The sequence below is a fragment of the Pleurodeles waltl genome, chromosome 9 (assembly GCF_031143425.1).
Source record: "Pleurodeles waltl isolate 20211129_DDA chromosome 9, aPleWal1.hap1.20221129, whole genome shotgun sequence".
NCBI classification, from domain to species: domain Eukaryota; kingdom Metazoa; phylum Chordata; class Amphibia; order Caudata; family Salamandridae; genus Pleurodeles; species Pleurodeles waltl.
The window spans coordinates 1,048,799,353-1,048,824,563 of record NC_090448.1 but is presented as its reverse complement, the minus strand read 5'-3'; the positions used below and the strand labels follow the sequence as shown (position 1 = coordinate 1,048,824,563).

The following is a 25,211-nucleotide window of genomic DNA, read 5'->3' as shown; positions in this document are numbered from 1 at the left end:
CACCCCGTCTGAGAACTTTCTCGCAAACTCAGGACTTGGTACGTAAGTCTCCAAACAGGTACTGCATTTTTCTCCCTTGACTCCCCGTGACTATATTTTTGTAGCCTGCATCTCTGCTCTCTTAAAAAAAACAACAAAAAAACACTGGGATAAATCCGTTTACCTCTCCTTTCCTCCATTTTCCTATAAATAACTGTTAGTTACCATACCCCCTAGGAGAGCTGCTATTTCGCAGCCAACTACTAGAGAACTCCTGTGCCTAAGGCAGTTAGCAACAATGGGAAAAAGGAAGCAATCTAGCGTAAACGACATTTTGCTTAAACAAAATCATACGTCAATTTTGAAATTTATCTCAGGAGCTATGAGGGAAATCGAAAAACAGATTACTAATGTTGAGGGAAAAATACTCACCCAGAATAGGCCATTAGTACCCCTTAATCCCCCCCCCCATTAACAACAACTCCTGATCACTCAGCAAAGCCTTTTGAAACTGGAACCCAGAATATAAACACAAATGGTTGTATTCAAGACGTAATTGATTTTATTTCAGACGGAGATGAGCACCCTCCCTCACCAAAACGTAAGAGGAAACCCCAACTAGCAAGGAAGGACATACCATCTGAACAAGAACTGCCTGTTAATGCTAGAGCTGGCTCTCTGAAAGTGCAAATTAACATACCCATCCAAAATGCTCAAACTCGCTCTCAAAACGTAAAATCTGATCATAAGAACACACCCCACACAGTGAAAGGGAAAACTAGTGCTGTAGAGCTGCCGACTGCTTTAGAAAAATTAGTTAGCTCACGCTTTGATCAAGTAATAGAACGCCTAACTCAATTGGAGGGAAAAATTTACTATTTGCTCAAACATTGAACCCACAATTAACAAACCCACTAGTCTCAATTACACGGCAGCTTTGCGATACTGATCCTAATGCTAGCTCCCCTGCAACGCATCAGATCCAACCACCCACTCCTCAGATTACTCAAAGACAAGCCGACCCTTGTGTCTTACCCGATAGAATTGGTAATGCCCAATACCATAAAATGGCGCCAAAAAGTGTGGAACACGTAACTATTCCTAAAGTTTACCAGGGCACCCCTTTAACAGGGAGAGACATACTTGACCTCCCGCCTGCGGCAACCCCCTATGTGGCAATTCTTGCCAATGTTCCCACTCTATCTGGAGCACAGGGGGAATCATGGACACCTATGAGGAACAAGGCCCTAAATTGGATTGCAACCCGTCTGAAACCTGGTTTGACAAATAAACTTTTTGAAGACATTAAGATGGTTAGAAGGGTGAAATGGGTGGGTAGAAACCCCAAAATATTTAGGGGCGATTGTGTAGTTCTTTCATTCAAAACCCCTATGTTGGTCGAAGACATCTTAAGAAATTTAAAGCCACATCAGATTAGTGATCATGGCGTTGCCCTGCTTCCCTTGGGCTTTTTCTATACGAGTACTAAAGGCCATGACGGTCCTGGCCTTGGTCCTGAGGACCAAAGAACCAGGCCTGAGTCGCAATATACGATTCCCACTGTGAATAGATTCTGGGGTCTCAGCATGGAAGACACAGATTATCTATTATCTGATAAGGAACCTCACAGGTTTAAGCACCCTATAGAAGCACCAGACCTCGTCTATTTGGGTGCTGACAATTCGGCAGTAGACCCTGGAGAAGAACGATTGGACATGGAATCTTCCCCTAGACATTCTGCCAAAGATTAACTGTTTTCAAGAGCCCTGCCAAAAAAAATCCTTACCCGTGCATTGACTCCATTCGAACATATAGAAAGCAATATCACCCCAGGGAAAACTCAGGTAATTGATAAGTCCCCTGCGGGCCAGGCTAAAAAAATCTATAGAGACCATTTCTCATTTTTATTTTGGAATGTGGCTGGCCTCCGATCTAAAGTGGAGAATGAGGTCTGGTTAGAATATATCCAGTGTTTTCCCTGGGTGTGTCTTCAAGAGACCTGATCTGTGAACCCGATTCACATAAATGGCTATAGGACACTACATACTCGTGCCGTTCTCTCTGCACGGGGCAGGGCTAAGGGCGGTTTGTGTACCTTTATATCTAATAAGTGTGATATAATGAAGGACATTGTTTTAACATCTAATATGTTTTATCAAGTGGTTACATGTGACTTAAAAAATATTGCACAATTGGTGGTCATCAATTTTTATAACAATGTACCTCTTCAAGACTTTCGATCAGTACTTAACCTCCTTCAGGACGATATAGATCGAGCTTGTGATTCCTCAAATAAACAGTCCTATATTGTGTGGGGAGGCGATTTTAATATATATCTGTGTCCTCGATCGATTAAGGGCCTCTGCCCTTATGCCCTTGACGGCGATGATGATCCATTACACTTCATACACAATAATCCAGGCAATTTGTTGAATGAAGTTCTATTTAGCCTTGACCTTATCCTGTGCAATAGCCTGACCCATGGAAGACCACAACTGAAACCCACCTTTAATGGCAGGCATGCCAACACGACAATTGACTTTATTTTACTTTCCAATAACCTTCTTCCTTATGTACTTGATTATAACATTCAAGATACCATATTTAGCGACCATAACCATCAAACTGTAGGCCACACACTTCCCCAACATATTCCCATACATAGGGAAATGGAAGAGATAGTAGAAAATATTGAATTAGGAGCAAGAAACGGTTATACTATCCGGTGGTCAGAGATTGAACCCGCAGGTTTTATGAAACGACTAGTGATTAATCATCTTAAAGAATTTAATGCTTGCCTCGCAGATAACACGAGTCCACGAGATTGTATTGAGGCCTTTATCGTAATTGCTGCTGGCATAAACAGTCCCTTAAGGCAAGTTTCAGCAAACCGAGATCGAAGGAGGATAAAGGCTGGTTTGATGCTGAATGCACACAAGCCTGTAAGAATCTAAAACGTCACTTACACCTACAAAATCCGGATAAATGCCAATTAAGTCTAAAGAGGAAGGAGTATAAAAATGTCATAAAGAAAAGAAAACAGAACTTTAAAAATGAGGCATGGCAATCCCTCCATGACGTAAGCCTCCGGAATGATAATGTTAAGTTCTGGAAAATTGTTAATTCCCCACTCCTATGGGATGGAAAAAAAACAAAAATTGAAGAAGAAGAGTGGGTTGCTTTCTTTTCTGCCATATACTCCTCTGAAAATTTGGCATTGGAAACAAATCTCCCTAAATTAGACTCTTATGCCATCATTTCATCATTTACTTTAAATGAGGTCACTGACTCTATCAATGCAAGTAAAAGTGGAAAAGCCCCAGGCCCAGATGGAGTTCCAGTTGATATCTACAAATCTAATGTGCCTCTCTGGGGTCCACTATTGACGCAGGTGCTTACGCGCCTGTTGTTCAACAACTTTCAACCCAACCTGGGCTGAGTCTATAATCATTCCAGTTCATAAAAAGGGAGATCGCCATAATCCTGCATGTTACCGTCCTATTTCATTGCTCGACACACTTGCAAAGATTGCGGGACGCATCATCTTAAATAGATTACAAGATTGGACAGAGGAAAATCACACTCTCTCTGATCTACAATACGGGTTCAGGGCTGATATAGGGACAACGGAACAGGCTCTTAACCTAGAGATCATACTTGGTAAATATACAAGGGCCAAGTCCGGAGCCCTATACCTTGCATTTGTCGATCTAACCTCCGCATTTGACTGTGTGGTGCACTCAAAATTGTGGCCTATCTTGCTGGACATGGGGGTTGACACTACCATAGTCCACTTTATTAGGGAACTGTACGCTGGGGCAAATGCTAAGGTTCGCTATGGGCGCCAGGGGGAATGCACCTCACCTTTTCCCATTGAACGAGGGGTGCGTCAAGGCTGTGTGTTAGCTCCCCTACTGTTTGCCCTATACATTAACAGCCTAGAGGGGACTCTATCCGATGCCTGTGGTGATCTCCCACAAGTAGGCCCTCGGAAGATCCCTGCACTCCTGTATGCGGATGACGCTGTTTTGATGGCCCACTCCCCAATCGCTTTGCAAAGATTAGTAACAACCTTTGATAATTGTATGGATGCCTTGGGTCTTCAAATTAATCACACTAAAACCTTTTCAATGGCATACTCCAGAAGTCGCATAAAGAATTGTCATATTGACTTAAAAGGCGTGAAACTAGCCGATACAGGGACATTCTCGTACTTGGGTATTGTGTTCGATGACAAAGGCACATGGGTACAAGCTATAAAAGCGAGAAAACTGCTATTCACAAAAACCGTTATGGCGATAAACTTTTCGAAAAGGGTGGGGAGAGCAACTCCTAAAGATATGATGACCCTTTCCAACGCGAAATGCGTTTCAGTAGCACTGTACGGGGCAGGACTTTGGGGTTACCGGGACTGCACTACCCTACAGCTGACTGAAAACGCTTTTCTGAAAACAGTTCTAAGCGTTCCGCAATCAACCTCAACATTAGTATGCCACTCAGAAATGGGAGTAACATACCTTATACAGGGAGTGCAGAATTATTAGGCAAGTTGTATTTTTGAGGATTAATTTTATTATTGAACAACAACCATGTTCTCAATGAACCCAAAAAACTCATTAATATCAAAGCTGAATATTTTTGGAAGTAGTTTTTAGTTTGTTTTTAGTTTTAGCTATGTTAGGGGGATATCTGTGTGTGCAGGTGGCTATTACTGTGCATAATTATTAGGCAACTTAACAAAAAAAAATATATACCCATTTCAATTATTTATTATTACCAGTGAAACCAATATAACATCTCAACAATCACAAATATACATTTCTGACATTCAAAAACAAAACAAAAACAAATCAGTGACCAATATAGCCACCTTTCTTTGCAAGGACACTCAAAAGCCTGCCATCCATGGATTCTGTCAGTGTTTTGATCTGTTCACCATCAACATTGCGTGCAGCAGCAACCACAGCCTCCCAGACACTGTTCAGAGAGGTGTACTGTTTTCCCTCCTTGTAAATCTCACATTTGATGATGGACCACAGGTTCTCAATGGGGTTCAGATCAGGTGAACAAGGAGGCCATGTCATTAGATTTCCTTCTTTTATACCCTTTTTTGCCAGCCACGCTGTGGAGTACTTGGACGCGTGTGATGGAGCATTGTCCTGCATGAAAATCATGTTTTTCTTGAAGGATGCAGACTTCTTCCTGTACCACTGCTTGAAGAAGGTGTCTTCCAGGAACTGGCAGTAGGACTGGGAGTTGAGCTTGACTCCATCCTCAACCCGAAAAGGCCCCACAAGCTCATCTTTGATGATACCAGCCCAAACCAGTACTCCACCTCCACCTTGCTGGCGTCTGAGTCGGACTGGAGCTCTCTGCCCTTTACCAATCCAGCCACGGGCCCATCCATCTGGCCCATCAAGACTCACTCTCATTTCATCAGTCCATAAAACCTTAGAAAAATCAGTCTTGAGATATTTCTTGGCCCAGTCTTGACGTTTCAGCTTGTGTGTCTTGTTCAGTGGTGGTCGTCTTTCAGCCTTTCTTACCTTGGCCATGTCTCTGAGTATTGCACACCTTGTGCTTTTGGGCACTCCAGTGATGTTGCAGCTCTGAAATATGGCCAAACTGTTGGCAAGTGGCATCGTGGCAGCTGCACGCTTGACTTTTCTCAGTTCATGGGCAGTTATTTTGCGCCTTGGTTTTTCCACACGCTTCTTGCGACCCTGTTGACTATTTTGAATGAAACGCTTGATTGTTCGATGATCACGCTTCAGAAGCTTTGCAATTTTAAGAGTGCTGCATCCCTCTGCAAGATATCTCACTATTTTTTACTTTTCTGAGCCTGTCAAGTCCTTCTTTTGACCCATTTTGCCAAAGGAAAGGAAGTTGCCTAATAATTATGCACACCTGATATAGGGTGTTGATGTCATTAGACCACACCCCTTCTCATTACAGAGATGCACATCACCTAATATGCTTAATTGGTAGTAGGCTTTCGAGCCTATACAGCTTGGAGTAAGACAACATGCATAAAGAGGATGATGTGGTCAAAATACTCATTTGCCTAATAATTCTGCACTCCCTGTAGATCTTATTTGTGTTCAACAAATTTTACTTTGGCATAAAGTATGGACCTCTGACCCTACGAGGCTGAATAGGGCTATCATAGGAGATGCCCTAGCACTTACTCACTCGCTCAAAATCCCATGGCTAAATTACATAAAGAATTTTCTTACTAAACTAGGCCACCCTGAGTTGTATTCTACTCCAGATGAATTGAAAACAATTTCCAGGAAAGACTTGAAAAACATTTGCCTCACCCACCTTACCGAATCGAGATGGGATGTGGAGGCAAATAAACATAGTGTCAGGAGAAACCATATGATACAGCAAATGAATGGTATGGAACCATACTTATGTAATGTTCTGAACCCAAGACATTGGTTCGTCCTTACGCGTTTGAGACTAGAGTCCTTTCATCGCCTCGTTAGATTTCCCTTGACTAATGACTGGTCTCCACAACTGGAAAAATGCCCTTGCGATAATGTTTCTGATCAAAATACAATGCATAAACTCCTTTTTTGTAAATATTATTCTATTTTTAGGAAAATGTATGTGACACCACTTTTAAAATTAATGCATTTTAAACAATGTCGCCCAGCTTTTTTGTATCTTTTGTCCCTTCCGTCTATCATGGTTTGCAATGGATTAGCCTTATTCCTGTGTTCAGTGATTAAGGCCAGATCATACCTTGAGGTAAATGAGCAAGATTTTTAAGCGTTATATCTGAGATCACCCCACCTGTTTTAAACCAATTGTTTATTAACTTCTTTTACTTTCTTCTCTTTTACTCTCTTATCTGGTTGTACCCATATTTATACTTACATGCATTTTTAGTATTCTCTTCTTTCGAATATCGTTTTTATGTACAATGACTTTTATGATTGTTAAAATCAATCCAATAAAGTTTTTTTTGATGATGATGATGTCCTTTGAGTAAATCCAGGCGGCTGAAGTTGCTCGGAGAATTACCATAATACAATGAGGGCCCTTCAACTCTAAAGGCACATTACTGTGGCATTCCATTAGATTCCAAGTTGACTTTCTGAAGTGTTTGAATGGGCTACAAATGCACATTGCAGCATGAACTGTGACCAACCACCTTACCATGAAATTGACTCCTTGGGTATCACCAGTACGTCTGCGTCTTAGCTCCTGTGAAAAGTACTCTGAAGGCACATTGAGAATATGTGAAAACTATACTATACTATAATATATATATATATATATATATATATATATATATATATATATATATATATATATATATATATATATGTTGATATTTATATGGCACAAACCACTGGAGAGCAACAGAGCTGCACCAGTAAAGGCACTCAAGTGTGGATAGCACCAGGAAGAGAGAAATCATGATTTAAAAGGTTGATATCAGCCTGAGCTTAGTTTTGTTTTTATTGTCTTTCGTTTTTTTGAGCCCCAGATTTATTTTAAGCATCTATTAATCATGGGATTGAATCTATTTTACTATTTCTTGACTGTCCTGTTGTATGCTTCCCCCCTCTATATTGAGCCTCAGAGACGTCCATTGTGTGTAAGAAAGAAACACTGAAAACAAAAAGCGTATTCAGACTTATGAAGGCAAATATTTAGGCTGCACAGAACCTTGTAAAAAACATTTTTCTGAGCCTACAAGCTATTTTCTGTTTAAACAGCCCATGATACTGTCTTACATACGTGCAGGCTTTACCAAGGAAACACTTTATAGGTGATAGAGAGAAGTGTATGTTTCATACCAAGTTATTAGAGGGTCAGATTGTCTTTTATAATGCTTAAACATTTTTCTCTTGTTCAGGCTGTGAAAATGTTTTTATTCCCCCTAACACTGTTTTGCTTTTATTGCAGAATGAGTGGCATGTCTGCTTTGTTTCAACTTTCCATGATGATAAGGGTATGTGATGGATCTTATTGGTTTAGTGGTGACCACATACATCCAGCGCCCTACTCCGTTCTGCTTCAGTAACTAACTTTGTTCTATTTCCTTTTGTTTAGCAATGCCATAACTATTTGACAGAGGACATTGGCATTCCTGTCTGGGGATCCTATGCTATCTTTGCTTTAGCTACACTGTTTTCTGGCTTGGCATTAGGCCTGGTAAGTAAATAGTGACTACACCTAATAACTACTGTACTTCCATTTAGTTTATGTTCAGACGCTGAAGGTCCACACTCTTTCACTGTATTGAGTGCATGCCATGCTGTGTTTGTTTTGAATGATGTGTTTTACTAGCATGCTTCTCTTTTCTACCATTTATGTATATTGGCTCCCTGCTATTTATAAAGTCTTCGAAGAGTTGACCAGTTAAAACTACCACATAGCTCTTTCCACACACTTTCAGGGTCCTTCATTGTTTTCTTTAAAGTCTGCAAGCAAATAAGTCACACTTTTATAATACTATAATTTCTTGTCATTCCTGGTTTGGGTTTTTGTAAATTGCTGTGATCCAGCAATTCTAGACTAAAAGCATTTTAGCCACAGAAGGAATAGTGTGCTCTCAATGTAGTATGTGTTTTCCTTTATTTTTGGGTAGCAGACTTTATAAGTGATAGAAAAAAAAATGAGATTAATAATTTTGAAGAATTTAATCTCCAAACAGCATGCAATAGGACTTATGTTCTTCTGAAACATAGGTCATATGTTGTGCCTTCCATAATCCTTTAAGATCTGCAGACAATATAAAACATAAATCATGAATCCAAGATCATCAAACCTTCGCCAGATGTCATAGATTTTTTTTAAGGAAGGCATGTGGCCATTATTTGACCAAGCTCTGGTTAAATATAGCCCATGCCTTATTGAAACTTAGCAAACCTCCTAATCCATGATCTGAAGAAGTTCAAGAAGAAAATACCTCTTCCATTACTTTATATAATGTGCTTGGGAATTAGGCGATATACAGCCCTTCTAACTATGAGCTGTAATCTTTTGCCTGACTATCTTGCAAAAAATATTTTTTTAATTGAATAGGCATGGCTCACTTCACAAACAATAGTAACAAAAGTAGCAGCCAGGTTCAAATTGTTAATCAAATACACACTGCCAGTTGACACAGACTTCTGGTCAACCAATGAGTGAATACATTGAGGACTACTACAGTGTTTGACAATCCTTTGTTTTCTAACATGCAATTTGCAGGTCAAACAGCTGTGGTGGTAATGTTGTCAATATGCAAAGATTGGGGTGATCTTACCCTTGTGTGGTAGAAATGGTAGGTTCAGATATCCTTTTGGAAGATTTGCTGTTTGTGCCAAGTGGATAAAATACAAAGAAGATTTATACTGTGCTTTTTAGGGTCGAGCGCGCAAAGCTCTCTGTCCCTGGTGTAATCTCTCTATGGGCTTTTAACCACCCCCATCAGTTAGGTTGGTACGTGGGCTTGCCTTTTTAAATTCGCTTGATTTCATTAGTGAAAGGCATGCACACATCATGCTTTTTTCCTGGTGTTGAGCCCTCCTTGAGCGCATTGGCCAACTACTGAAGGCATATGAGGCTCGGTGTTTTCTCTGTGGTTTCTGGACTACTTTTTCTTTTTATTTCGTAGGCAGCGTGATCTTGCTGGGCAGTAATCGAGCAGTTTGCATGACATCGACCCTGTTACATGGATAATTGAACTTTTGCTGATATGTTTCACTGCAAGCAAACTTCTGTTTCCTTTTGTGTGTTTTCTCTGTGCTCCTGGCTGCCGTCAGCTCGCTTATGTGAAACTGTTCTACTTTTCAGTTTATGTGGCAAGAAAAGTCCGGGTAGAAGTTTAAAATGCTAATAGCTCTAACTTGAGCAAACGCGAGACCCATTGCTTTGCAAATGCTTGTTAATCATGAAACCTTACAAGTGGAAGGGGAGCAGCCCATCAAATAGTCTCAATGGCGAAAACGGAATGATGTGTATGCAGGTACTTTTAAAATGTGTTCTGCATGAGGCACGAATACATTTGAAGTTTGATAAAACTCTTGAAAGCTTAATTGCCAAATTACTGGAAGATCATCTTTAAATGAGAACATCTCCAGTTGCGACCAGAGCCACAATCCAGTTCTCTGGGGGAATGTTGAGTTCTCAAAGTACTCATCCCCCATGGGTCTGTACGATCTTACACACATAAGAATATTATGCTAGACCTGGTGAAAAGTTTAAACTGTCCTGTAATGGAAGTGCTTTGTGTGTAATCTGGATATAACCAGTTGATTCAGGAAAAGGTTTTGCAAGGAAGAAATTTTAAGGCAGAGGCGACCTCTAATCTCATCATCTTGAAAACACCTGATCTGTGGTGTACTCAAGGATCAGTTTCCCTGGAACATTAACTACTACGGATGTCTTGTAATTATTTATTTGTATGAAGGGCTGAAGTGTAGGTTACTAGTATGGGCCACCTCATCATTGGCATATGCTGAGATCTTGGAGGCCTCAGCTGATTTAGCAAAACATACCTGAAATGTCTTTAGGCCTGATTACGAGGCTGGCAGTCCAAGGACGGCCAGCCTCGCTGTGACGGTTGGACTGCCACAACTGTGGTGGTCCGACTGATACATTACAACCCTGCTGGCCGGACCTGCCAGAAGACTGCTGTCCTTGCCAGGAACATGGTTCCTGACTTGGTGACGGTGGCCTGAGTTGTGCTCAGCTATGTCAACACTGAACTCAGCGCTGCCTGGCTGATTACAACTCAGCTTTACGCCAGCCCCTGCCATGGAAAGGCTCTGTGGAAAAGCCAGTGCCGGGGGCGAGTGGCGCTCTACATTTCCATCCACATGGCAAGGGCCCCCCTGCCCAACACCGTCGGACTGCGCACCGTCTGCAGTGCGCATTCTGAGGGTGCTGGAGTGCTATGATATTGGCCTCGGGTCCCTTGAACTGCGTTTTACAATGTTCCCACCGGTCAGCCCGGCAGGAACATTGCAATACGCTCGAGAGGGACATCACCTCCCTGGCGGTGGTGTCCCCCCCCTGCAACTTTGGCGGTCCTGCGGTGGGACCACCAAACTCATGAGGCTCTTTGTCGTTGACTGGATAAATGCTTCACTTACAAGGCAAATAGGATTGGCAAAAGTGAGCACTCCTAGTGAGTTCCTTGCTGAATCTCAAAATCAGTCTTTGAGTTGTGCTGCAGTATTTGAACCCAACAAATAAAGCTCTCAGGGCTAACAATCTCTTTCATAACTATGTTAAGGACATCACAGTTAGCTTGTTTAAAAGCTTTTTCGGCTTTGACTAGCATAATTTCCAAGGATGTTGAGTAATCTCCATGCCTTTAATAAAGACAGCAGTAGTTTTTTTTCTGCAATGTGTCCCTGTTGCAGTGTGATAGAATTCACCACAGTGGTTAAATGCAAGCCAAGGATACAAGCATGGATGTCGCTGTTAAACAAGGTGGGCAAGATGATCGTAGAGAGCGAGAATCCTATTTTAGGTGGTTTCTCTACATTCCCTATGCCAAATACTTAGCAAACCTTTGTGCAGAATTTAGGCAGTCATATGTGAAGAGGTATCCTAGAAATCAGTCAAGCCTGCTGACTCTACATGGAAGGAAGAGGAGGTACTTTCCCAGATCAGACAGATGTGAATACCTAGGGTGAACTCGATTGTCTCCTTGTAGTGGTTAATTGTGGGAACTTTGATATTGAGACTCCCTTTCTTCACAGTGTTGACTAGCGTTTTTCTGGTGGTAGTTAGGTCCTAGTAAACCCCTTGTAAGCGACAGGGATGTTGCATTTCTCTGATGACAGTATGTGTTGGAGCAAACTATTCTTCTGTTGTGTCGGGTCCATCTTCGTGTATGAGATATTTCTTTCCTGATGTTGAGATTATGGGCTGGTATTCTTTCTGGAGGGGAACAGAAATGTGGAAGTAGGCCCACCTGACTCCATGACACTCCACTATTGTAGGAAATTAGTTTGCAGAGTGTTGTTAGTCTTGAAGAATTCGGGTCAACCGTGAATATATCTTTTCAGCACAAGTAACAACTGAATGCTCTGTGTTCATCACATTTGGGGTTAGGGAAGTAGTAGTGATACATGATACCCCATTTGGCCTTGCTAATTTTGGTTCTCAACTACTGATTGTTACCAAACCACTTCCTACTACTTATCCAGCAGAGTCTGGGAGTGAGATTATTTTTCAGTCCTATCGTTAATAGATTTGTCTTGACAAACTAGTTTGTGAAAGCCTTATTCCTGAAATCTTGGAGACAAGGCAACAGAAAAACTCATAAGATTCGAGCAACAGCTCTACAGAAGATCACCTTATGATCCTTGAATGGTGCCCTGACACCAGCATTGAGCGTTGGTGTTGTTACAGCCAGCATTTGCTCTCTTGAAGGGCCCTCTCCCAGGTGCAGAATGAGTGGTGTACTAACAGGGACACAGACAACATGGGTCATTCTTTCTACTAATTTTCACTGCTGACTTGCTCACCTAGGTTGTACTTTTGGATTGTGCCTAAGACTAACCACAAAGACTGCACACATTGTGTTCCAGAAACTACCTTTTCCCCTTGAAAGTGTGCTTTTGGAGGTGCGTACTATGTATGCAGCAATTCCTGAGTAACACTCAGCCCATTCTTGATTAATTCTTTGTTTATGCACCTACTTCTGTAATATGGTGTGGATGTAAGAAAGCGCCTCTTTTGCATGATGCTCTACCTGCATGCAGATGAAGGAACACCAGATACATACAAACACGTTGATGGAATGTAGTCAGTCAATTTTACTGGTCAATTACTAAAAACCTTTACAATCATAAGGTTGTAAAGCATGTAAAACAAAATTACATAATAGCAAGCTTTAACAGCATCTAAAGCTATGTGCAAATCATGCACAATACACTGTAACCCGCAGGAAGTTCAGAATTTGAGGATAATGTATTTTCAATTAATGAGAAACGTTTCTTCCAAATTCATTAGTATTTACCATGAAAGAAAAATGAATAATAAAATCTAGGAAAATAACTAGAAGCAATGTGTTCAATAACGTATATTAGTTTAGCAGCAAAAAGCTATTCGTTTACCATAGCAAATTAATCTCAACCCCTCACTAGGTAGGTAAAATGAAATTGACTTTAAAATTACCCCAGAACTAATTAAGTAAAAAACTGCTGATCATGTATAGCATAATAAAATGCAGTTGATTCAGTATCTTCAATAAGTGATGTATATTCTCCCTGATAGAATAACAACTAAAACATAGATGGAATGTGCATTATTGAAAGAGTTTCACAAGTGTGCAGCCCCTGATACAATGCAAAGTGTTGAGAAGAACTGCTACAACGATCATTGTACTGGCATGCTTGTTTGGTAAACAGGCCTCTAAATTACTTTCAGAAAGACCAAACCCATTCAGAACATCTGAACATCTTGTTTGATAAACCCATGATGTTCTTTATCAAAGGTGATGTCTTCTCCAAGAACTTGTAATTGTTCCACCATACCAAATGTAGCTTAAGACAAGGTTCCATTGCAGACATTTCTAGACCAGTACAGCCAATGTGTGCTTAGCAAGAATTACTATGTGAAAATATGCTGCTTTCTTCCAGGATGTTGGGTGCCTTATCTGCTTTAAGGCTTGTTGAGTATACAGTGTTCCTTTCCCAGTGCCGCTGGCTATGTTATCAAACACTCAGCTAGTTGTGATGGTAATTTTTCTTGTGGATCACATTGCCCATCAGCTAAATTTGCATCATGATCGTTTAAAATGGTGCCTGTGTCGATGTGCAGCAATGACTGCAGATGTATGGCGGCAAGAAAGCTCCATTTTAAGTTTTATCAGACTACAACAGTTGGCCACGTGGTCAAAGAATTTCCTGAGTGTTTTGAGTACCGGCCTCATTTTCGCAAGCATTCCATGCAGGCCAGATTTGTGGAGGAGGGCGATAATATATCACATGTGGACTACATCCCGTCTTGGGCACAAATGCATGTATCTTAGTAAGTTGCAGTTGGGCTCTTGGTAAAGTTTCTGATGAGTCTGCTTGCCTGATCTAGTCATGGAGTTGATAGTTTCATGCTCCTTCCATTTCTTAATTATTCTCTTCACCAGACTCGATGATGATTAAGACGGTTCATATTGTATGCCATCACCTGATATGCGGCTTCCAGAGTTTGTTTGACAGTTCCTTAGTTCTCAAGGTTTAGTCTTGCTATGAAATACATATTACATATGAAAACACCTACAAATGCTGCTGTATTTATCCTGAACCATGTGAATCATTCCAGTTTAACAGGGGTAGAGGCCTGTTAATTTGGTGTGTGATCTTATATGTGACTGATCTCCAACATGGTTTGTAATGTGAGCTACTTATGTTCAAAGAAACTCCTACCAATCTACATATATTATTAACGTTTTAATAGTGACCACAAAAGACAAGATTACATTAGTGGCCAGCATAAGCAAGATTTCTAGCAGTGATCACCTCAGTTCAGGCAGGGTTGTAAGTAGTAATGTTAAAAAGGATTTGCCAATTTGTAATGCCTCTGTATGGGTAATACTGTGTAAAATAGCGCCATTGCTGCTAATCCCCCGAGCACTAAGGTATTAACATTATTAATAATTCTCACCAAAGCCACATAATAATTCTCTCTGCTTTAAATGTATTGTGGAAATTGAGTTGTTTTTGAAACATAAGCTTATTAGTTCTTTAAAAAAAGTTACATATTTCTTTCTCAGATACACACTATATTGATTATAGTATATATATTAATTCACCAAGCAAAAGCTTCTCATTTAGAAGGCTGGGCAGCACACATGAGAGCTACTTACTGGGAGCTAAATAGAGAGCTCCCAGTAGCTCACCAGCTTCTCGTTGGAGAAGCCTGGTTTACACTGTGCTATTTTTGGATTGCTGTTACAATCAGCTGAATATATACCCAAAGAAGGCATCTCAGTTTTATAATTTATTTACATTTTTTTTTTTTTAGTTTATTTGTTAAACTTAAAGGGTATGTGATTGTTCTACTAAATAGCTGCAAAAACATTAATATGTTTTAATTCCAGAATATAAAGCAACAAAAGGTAAAGATTTCAGTCGGGTAGACTTCGATAAGAACTGTATAAATGGGTCAGGTTCGTTATCACATAACCACACACAAATATATATGTAACATTTAAAACACAGATCTTTAGGTCTGTTCTGAAATAATAATTTCTATATTGGATTGTTTTGTTAAACTCAATTTTGGACTATATTTTTCTTTCCTAGATAATGGTATTTATAGCGGATTACCTCTGCCCGTCGAGAAGACTCAGACCACCACCATACACTTTTCAGAGTAAGTACAATTTTTTGTTTATCAGCTGTACTTCCAACACAACCACATTAATTTACTGAGGAAATACATTATTGTAAATGTTAATATTTTTGTTAATTTTTGTGTGTATGTCTCAGTAGTTCAACTTAGTGAAATGTTCCTAGACATTAATAGCACCATAAATGTGAACAACCTCTTGCTTGCCTTTCTCAAAGTCCTGATGAAAGATGAGGACCTCTGTGATGTTCTGGGAAAGATAACACTGGCAGCTAAATGACTAATAAAGACATTTTTTCATGAACAGTGACAGGAGATGATGTCTCAGTGTGGAGGTTCTCAACTCAGATCATAAACTGGACCAAGTTTGGCACATGTTCAAAGACTCAAGCAATTCCATTTGAATATACATTCTATCAATTAAAGGAAGAGCTGACAGGACTGAAGATTAACAGAACGTAACTCGCCGACTCTCTTTCAGTGAATAGCTAAAATCCACTTACGTTTGTCCGGGGTGTGGAATTTAATGAAATATCTACTTGTCCCTTGGACATGTTGCTTCTTAAATCTACTTGTCCTGTCAAAAAATCTACTTGTCCCTTTGGTGCCATGTAGTGCGGCGACAAATTGTGGCAGCAGTCTCATTATGTAAGAGCTCTGATAATAGCCTCTCTGATTATGCAAGGGCTACTACTATTGTAGGGCTTGAATACTTGCAATTTCAATCCCTACTATAGCAATGTCCTTATTTTGCCACCTTTCCGCAGATGTACAGACTGTGGCTGGAGGAAGTAGTAAGCAATAGCTCCAGGGCTGGAATGCTTTTGATTCTGCAAACCTACTAACTTGCATGTTTTAAGGATTTTCATCAGCTCTTCTCTAGTCTTTTCCCATAATGAGAGAGGTTGGAAATTTACTCCTGACAATGTCAGAAGTAGAAGTTCTTCCAGAGTTGTGGAAAAAGTGGCTGGAGGGAAAGTGAACTTGTAAACTCTCAATAGATTTTCATATGAGCAAATCTATACATGCATATTTGATCATGCTAAAATACAGTTCCCAAACAGTTTCCAGGAGTACAATTTCTTGGTCAACTTCTGTAAGTTATTGTGAATTCATGAAAGCCACTAATTCAAAGACATTTAGTGTGGGAGAACTTTTGTGTCTTTCTTTAAGAATTAGGTCCCTAATTAGGTCTGGCGTTGACAAAGGCATTTTGTTTTTATTAAACTATTATTTCACTCTCTATCCATCGTCTGGCTTTACTGCTCACAAAGTAGTTTTGTTCAGTGCCAGGATCTACTGTGGCAATTAGTTGTGTTCAAAACTGGAAGGTGCCCACTGCAAAGAGCATGGAGAGCCCTCCATGCCAGACTCACACAGGGCAGGTGCTGTGCTGAGGAGGGCCCCTGGAGGGGGGCTGCGGGGCCTTTGTTACGTCACTCGTGGCAATGTGTGCTTTTTGAGACCAAACATTTTTTTTTTCTTCTGCAGCTCCCACAACAATAAATTGTCAAAACAAGACACGCATTACCGAAACCAAAAGTCTCACAAACAATGTTACATCAGTTGGTTTTGCCAGTGCTTCTTTATTTTCATGCTTCCTGTAATCTTGCTGAAAATGGTTATACTGATTTTCGATTATGAATATTTTTGGGAAATACTAGAATGCGTCCACACATTTTACTAAATGACGCTTCAAAGAAACAGCACCTAAAATTTCAGAGTAGCGAAATGTTTTTTCCTACTTGCATTTTTTTTTTTTTTTTTTTTTACATTTTATTTTGAAAGCAAAGAATCATAATTCTTGCTTACAAGCTTCTGCAGATATTTGCATCTAATCAGAGAGCATTGAGGGAGCATTATACTTAGCCTAATATTGTTAAACTTTTCAAACTTGTACATTTTTTTTTTTTTTTTTTTTTTTTACTGGAACCACTGTCAGTAGTGCAGTGACCTGAAAACGTTTATTTTCAGAGCTTACCCTAATAATGAGGGCTTTTCATTAATGAACCATAAATCCAAGTTTGAACAGCATTAACTTACAGACACACATATTACCTCAACTGCAGACAGTTCCATTCTCTGTAAACTGGCAGCCAAAGGGTTTGTGCTGCACGGGGTTGGGCCTACTTGTCCCAAGGACAAAATAAACATGAAAACCTGTTGCCCTTGACCCCAAACAATATCTACTGGGCGATAGGAATTCCACATCCTTGGTTTGTGGAAACCTAAAATCAAGAGACCCCTTTGTTACGGGCTGGTATATTTTGGAAACATTAATAAAATATACAGTGCTGTAAATATTCGGGCTTCGATGTCATCCTCTTTTTGCCTAAAATTGACCGCATGTTGTTCCATTCTCTGTTGGACATAACTACAAGAATGTCCACTTATCAATACATCCAGATTAGATTTTGAGCTGTCTAAGTCCAACTTGTAAATAGCCACCATTGGCTCAATACCACTAGTTCATGCAATCGGCATGGAACCCTTCACGCTGTTGCTTGTGCCTACATCAGTCATGGACAAAACATACCTTACATTCTCCTGAGGAACCTTTTACAAATCTGAATCCTCTCCAAAGTTCTCCCCACAGACTTCATCCACACACCCTCTTCATAATACAGCAACTTTCATGTCAGCAACTTTGTCTCAGTTTATAGAAACCGGTGTATTTCTACTAGCTAATGGATTTTATATGTTGATCTAATAAATGGTGTCACAGATAATCAACTTTTTGAACATAAGGTGACATTTGTCACACTTTACTATAATATCATAAAGCCTCAAGTTGTTTAAAATCCTAATGAGAGCCTCTAGGTGTTCCTGAACTGTTTTAGTGTATAGTAATATGTCAGCTGCATAGGCCATGACCTCTTTCATCTGTGAGTAGTTTAAAGATAAGTTTTTGGAAAACTGAAGCTCCAGAGGCTAGCCTTAATGGCGCCTGTAAAAATCTAAAAACCCTAAAAGGAACATTAAATGCTGTCAGTCAATGGTACTCCTCAGTGAGCTCGACTTGTTAGTAAGCAGCTCTTAAGTACAGGGTTGACAAGAACTTAGCTGCACCAAGTTGAACCAACATCTCCTGAATTTTTGGTGGGCATAATAATCTACAAGAATCGAAAATATGCTTCTGAGTGACCTTGGGTCTGGGCACAACCTTATATCGCCTGTCTTTTTCTGTGCTATGGTGATCGGAGAAGAGTCAGTGGGCTTGATGGCTTTGTTCTGGCAAAGCTTTGATAAATGTTCTTTCGGTTGTTACCTGCGACTCTAGGGCAGAACATAAATCCTTCGTACTAAAAGGTATTGTCTCATTTTTCTACATTATTTTGTGCGTAAGACCCTCTCTAATCTGTCCTTGAAAATTTCCTTTGAGATAAGAGGCAACCCAGTTATCAGTCACCAAAACGCAATCCTTAAATTTGTTTTCATCTGATTACCAAAGGTTTAGCCAATACAAGTTTTAATTTATCATAACCAGAGCACACATGAGACAGCAGTCCAGTACATATTTGGGCCAGAAATATCTGGGGCAGTTTCCTTCCAAGACTTGTCATGTCTACTGTGTTCTGATATTTGGTCTATCATGCACAGGAATCACCATGTGACGTCTGGCGTTTCACATATGTATCTCACCCAAGCCATCAAAATCCCCCTTTTTTTATTGACACTTGTTCAGGGCTGGCCGTCATGATCTAAACTTGGCACCCTCTCTAGCAAATACTCTGGGTCCAACATGATATCAGTACATCCCACCAGACCATCTTTATACCCTCAAAGCAGGCTGCTACAGGACTGCCAGATAACCCTACAGCATAAGCTCCTATTATTCTCTGTGGTAAACATACCCCTGAGCACTTCCTACAGACTTACGCTAATCTGCCAGATGTACATACTAATCTCTTGGTGAGTACAAATCATTCTTCATAAATTCCAAGCATGTTAAAAATGCAGAATTTTAAATGATGGTTCTTGTTATTTAAAGGTTTTCTTATCTAGTGAAGACTATTCATTTTAGATTGTTTCCCCCTAGTAATTGTTTTCCTAACTGTACAATTATTTTGAATAACTGCAAGCATTGTACATCTGTCGAAATTGTTGTCTTCATATACAACACATACTGTGTAGCCTTTTCCAAGCCCCGTGAATCTGCATCTCTATGCCACATAATTCAAGTACCCTCTGTTTCTGTCAACTTATATGGGCTTTATACTGACTTTTATTCTTTAAAGGAAAACTGAGCCCCGAAGCAGCAAAAATATTTAAAAAGTTGGAGGATGAACAGGAGACAGATGAAGAGGATGTCTCTGATGATGAACCAGATAAGGACAATGCCTATGACGATGAAGCTGATAAGGAAGATGTTTCTGATGATGGTGCTGAGGACGACGTGGATAATGATGAGCTGGCAGGACGAGACTATTCACCAAGTTCTGTTCGGAAGCGCCCTGTTCACAACGTGGCTGAAAATGATGAACCAGAACTGTAGTTATATAATTGTTTTGTTTTTTTAAAGTATTTATACATTAGAGAGGCTGATCTGTTAAGAGGCTTGAACTGAGGCAAGTGTATGATCCAGCCTTTTCTGTGGATTATAAAACATCCTGGGATAGATATTCAATTTAGGCAAATATGTCCTACTGCAGCCATGTTCACCATGTTGTGAGGGAAGAGTAGAACAAGCAACAATGTCAGGCAGTGTGCTGCATGACTATTTCATCTGCTTGATATTTTCTCAGATCTGTATGAAATGTTAGCAGTACGTGTTGACCACACTGGGGAATATAAGTATGAAGTCGGTGTACCTTTCTCCTCAGATGGTGCACTTCGACTTTTTAAGAGCAACAATAAGTGTGTTCTCTTGAATATAACGACTGTGAGCCCAGCATGCTTTCATGTACCCTCAAAGAGGAGCTAACAACTTGATTGTTCATGTTTCCAAAACATCCAAAGATGTATTGAAACTAGAAAATCAGACCTATTTGCTACATGTTGAACTCGTGTCACTTGTGTTGCTTCTTAGGTAGTCTAACGAACCCATCTGCAGCCAATCTATCCCAACTTAACGTTCATTTGGGTTCCATTAGTTATGATGTTTTGTCAAGTCATGTATGCACACAGACTTTGAAGGACATTAAGATTTAATTATTTCTCTAAGCTTGTAACGCTTGATTTTGTGTTTAAAAATAGCTAATAGCTATGCCAGGGTTTATACTGAATTTTCATGTTCCATAGTCTGGTTGTGGTCTTCTTTTTTTTTTTTTTTTTTTTTACATCAGTTTCTCATTTTGTTCCTCTTACTACAGTTGTCAGCCATGTTTTTCTTTCTTAGGTCCAGTTTTAAATCGGCATCCAGTTTGTTAATAAGATACTGAATAATGAATTGCCAAGTCTCACCCGTCATCCATTATTTTGAAATGCCATCATGGCATATTGACATAGATAGGTACAGCAGAGATCTGAAAAGGAACTTATGAAATTCATGATACTGTTTTTCACTCATGCTTTTATACAATAATCTGTCTTTCCGTTGTGGAAGTGTTTTGGTCAGGTGCACAAAGAAAGGAGATAGGGTGACTAAACAGAAAGTGATTAACTTTCTCTTTTTCCTTGCCCATAGCAGCCCTTAAGAAAGAATTCCTTTGATTCCTCAGCACATATGTGCATCCTCCCACACGCCTACAGATGTACACATATCCCTCCGCACCTTGCTAATGTGATGAATCGCCATTGCTGATGTTTTGTTCTGTCATAGTACTAATATTCCATTCAAAACCCCTGGAGCAACCCTCCTTACTCTAACTCCAGGCACATATCTGTCTCTGCCAACTTAAAAAAAACAAAAAACTTTGTGTCCCCTCCGACAGGGATAGTCCATTTTTTGATGTTGATAGCAAAATTTCCATATTTAAATAGAAATAATCAAGTATGAGCTCCCATTTCGGAAGAACAGAATATGCGAAAAACTGCTGCCTTCTGTAACAAAATTCCTACTTGCTATTCTTAGTTTTCTTTATTACTTACCTCTTTTCATCCAGGCTTGGTACCCACCCTTGTTATTTTCAAACACTTTTCAACTTTTACTCTACATAGTTGCTGTAACTTAAGTAAAGATTTTAGTGCAACCATTAAGGTAGTATTTCCCTGCTCTAAGGTTGCCATTAAATATTCAATTTTATAGCCTTAGCAAGTTTGCTATCTTTACAGATACTTTCAGGTAACTGGAAAGTACAATGTATTTCGTATACTTTTTCATGTAGTTTCAAAGATGGCTTCTTAGAGCCCCTTTAAAACGGCCTGTTACTTAAGAAACGTTAAATCCAAAAATGGTATTACTGATAATGGGTGGTTTTCCCATTTCCTGGTCATTACAGGTTTTGACATCTTGAAGTGGGGGCGGGGGGAATGTTTACCATAATCTGTGTTAATACACTGATTTCCTTGTGTTTTTCCCCAATTCAGGTCACCTTTCTGCATATTTGCACTTTATTTTTTGCAAGCAGATATGCGTTGTGAGATGCTGAACCATTTGTAATTCTCTTTCTGCCAGAACTGGGATTACCAGTTCAAATGGACAATTTGAAATGGAAACAATGAGCCATTTTGATTTTTTAGGCCCCCCAAAAGCTGTTGTATAATTTTAATAGTTAGGGATTCATAGTTAAAAATAGCATCCACCTTGCTGTAAGATAATCCATAAGGACACATCATTTTGTATTTGGCCATTGCATTATGCCATATAGACGTTTCTGGGCACTTAAAATCCTGTTGTGCAGGAGAGAATGCTATATACAGTGACATGTGAAGTTGTTATGGGTTTCCTTTAATATTTTCTTTGGGGTTTTTTAAACTCTGGAAATCTGAAATGCACTTGGGTTCCTTGCAAATATAACCTACATAGCCTGGCCTGTTGACTTGCAGACTTCTGCACTAACCCAAGTATCATGTTGTACATTCGTGAAATCTTGCCAGTGCTGTTATTTTATTTCACATATGGGTAACCAATAAATGTATTTAATTTAATATGACGTATTGCGCCGCTGAGTTAATATTTAGCACAAGCAGTTCTCTTCACTGAGGAATTCTCTTGTTGTATAGCACACAAATAATGGATAGAAACTGAGCTCTGTTTCGGTGTGTCTACTTTCCATCAAGCTGATATGTCTTCACTGTAGTTATGATTTTTTCTTCCATTAAAAAAAAAATACCTGCACACCAGTTTTTTTTATTTTTTTATTATTGGATTCTGATTCTCCATGAAAGTCCTTTTATGTTCTTGGCATGAACAATTTCAAATTTTGACACAAAGTAAAAATTTGGCAGTGGCATCTTCTTTGCAATACAACAAAGTAACACATTTGTATTGCAGACCAAAGCTAAATAAAAGATGTCTGGCTTCTTCTAAGTCTGGTAGAGGTGTTATGCTTTCTGGTTGTGTGTGTGTATATAGATATATATTTTTTTTCAGCATGGATCTATTCACAAACGCCAGTTAAGGGAAAGCAGTATTGGGGTTAGAGGGAATTATATTTTATTGCTCCATGATTCCTTTGGTGTAACTTGCAATCTTCCTTTACGTGTAATACGGACATGGCTACTCCTCACTGTATTTTATATTATCAGCAGAAGTAAGGCTTGTTAGCAATTTAGTTAAAATCAAGTATTCCCGAATCCCCTGTGGCTGCTTCTGTTACGTAGCTCGGAGTGGTGTGATTTTAGGCATGCTGCTTGGCTCAAGTGGCATTTGATTTACATGTCTTTTTCTAATTTCACCTGATGGTTATATCTACTCGTTGTTTAGACCAAGCATGGGAAAATTGGAATTAATTTTGGTCATTGACCCTAATTACATTTTACTTAGAGACACGTAGGCTGTGCTGGCTTAGGCTGAGCTGGCGTGTGTTCTTGCTTGCATTCTTGCTCCATTGTCATTCATTTTTGCAAGTTTTCCTTTTTCAGTGTATTTGATGTCTTGTTTTCACGTTTTTGTTTGTGGTAAACAGTCAGTGTGTAAATAGTTTGTTTCTCACAGTTTTAATGTAAAATCTAATTTGAATCAAACATTCGGTTACAAATGTATGATATAGATGTTTACATAATTTTAATTATTAAGGTTTTGAGGGTTGTTTTTGGTTTTATTTTCTCAAGTCCTAGTGTGAAGGAGGATTTTAAGTTATTGTCTGTACATTATTTTGGAGATAAGTCCTCGCACTCCTTTTGAGTTCTGTTTCAGCTATTTTGATAGTTTTATATATACTGGATATGCCACAATTGGCTGCAGGAAAGAAAAATGCCCCTTCTTATGGTCCAATGTAGTTGTTTCAGTGTTTAATATATATTCATGATGAACAAAGTCAGTTTCCTACTTTTGCACATTTTCCATGCTAGACATGTTCTTCATACAGCACGCATGGACATCTGCAAAGCATTCAGCAACAAAGTGAAAATGTTTGTTTTTATTAGAAAAATGATATACGCTACCTCCTCACTTGTATTTATGCACCATTCTTAGTTGGTATATTTCAGCTGACAATGGGCACAGTTGCATTTATGCTAAAAAATAACGTCTTGGTGGAGGTTTTAGAACCAAAGCCTTTACTTCATCCTGTATCTCTTGCTACCAACAATCCCATTTAAGTATTTGAGGCCACATTTTTGAAAAATATTTGGTTTATCATGTTCATAGATTTTCACCCATAGTTTCAAAAGATTTAATGAAAAATCCCAATAACTGGCAAGTTCAATGGTGATCTTAAATAGTTTTCTTAAGAAAAGCACCATTGTGGCAAAAGTGGTTGGATGCAAGTGTAAAGTGCCTTATTCGTTAAAATTCTATTATGTGTAGTACTACTAGCACAGGTTGGTATTCTGCCTTCCTAAAAACAATCCTGTTTTTCCACCTTTGACTAAATTAGTTTTCATCAACTCAGTATTTTGTGTCCAGTAACATACCACTTGTCAATATGTGTGTTTGCCTTTGCAAACTGTTACCAAAAAACTGTGTCTCTGTACATGCAAGTGTTCTGGTGCCATGTGGCATTTTGTGGTGTGCTGAACTACTTGTTTAAACCTGAACTGATTGGAGGTGTATTCTGTTATATTTCTTGTTAAATAACTGTGCTATTGAATGTTCAGTTTCTTTCAAAGAAAATCAACATCTTTCTAGCAATTACAGTTGTCCATATTGTCTGTGTTTTCTAACCTCAAGTTGTTTGACGCAGAACTGAGTTTACTCTGGTTTTGAAACTGCAGTGAAACTTCTATTTTTGTAAAAATTCTCTGATGCGATTAATAAAGTCAGTCTGCTTTGGAGTTTGCTTTGGAGTTTTTTTTTTTTCAAGCTCTAATAAAATAAATGTTAATTTATTATATTTAAAAATATATAACTAAATGTGATAGACATCTAGTGGCAGATGCCTTACCTTAGAATTTCCTCCAGCGTCAGTCTGGATCTGAAGATTTTTCTCCAGTAGTACCCCTTCGCCTTGTTAGGTCGCGTTCATCGGCTCCATGTCCGTCGTCGGCGTCATCCACGCCGGATATGATGTCGTGATCCTATATAGGTGCCCCCTTGGCACGCTGCCGTCAGTTCTCTTCTTTCTGCGCCAGCCAGCGCTGAGCCAAAGAAAAAGATACTCCCCAGTCACTTTGTGATTGTTCTTTTTTGACTGTTTGTAAAAGTGTTTTTGGGTATCTTTACTCCTGGTACATCGAGGGATCTCTTCTCTCAAGACCGGGTTCATGCCCTGCAGGTCCTATCATTGGGTAATGTCTGTGAGGGATCCGCACCTCGTCTGCCTTTGGTTTTGGAGTGTGACCATGACCCGAAGTGCCTGGCCATGCATCGGAAGGCTTTAATGAAGTGGTCCCTAAAGCTGAAGGTGGCCTGGCGCTCGACTCTGCGTAAGATGCAATCT

General features: G+C 39.5%; 1 protein-coding gene across 2 annotated transcripts in view; it reads left to right on the top strand.

The window, feature by feature from the left end:
• Positions 1-24,606, top strand: part of TMX1 (thioredoxin related transmembrane protein 1) — an 80,476-nt gene extending 55,870 nt beyond the window's left edge. For both annotated transcript variants that reach the window (XM_069208648.1, XM_069208649.1), the window contains exons 5-8: positions 7,903-7,948; positions 8,050-8,151; positions 15,243-15,312; positions 19,527-24,606. In XM_069208648.1, coding sequence (XP_069064749.1) covers positions 7,903-7,948; positions 8,050-8,151; positions 15,243-15,312; positions 19,527-19,783 — 475 coding nt within the window. In that variant the 3' untranslated portion in view covers positions 19,784-24,606. The remainder of the gene's footprint in view (positions 1-7,902; positions 7,949-8,049; positions 8,152-15,242; positions 15,313-19,526) is intronic.
• Positions 24,607-25,211: the final 605 nt, after the last annotated feature.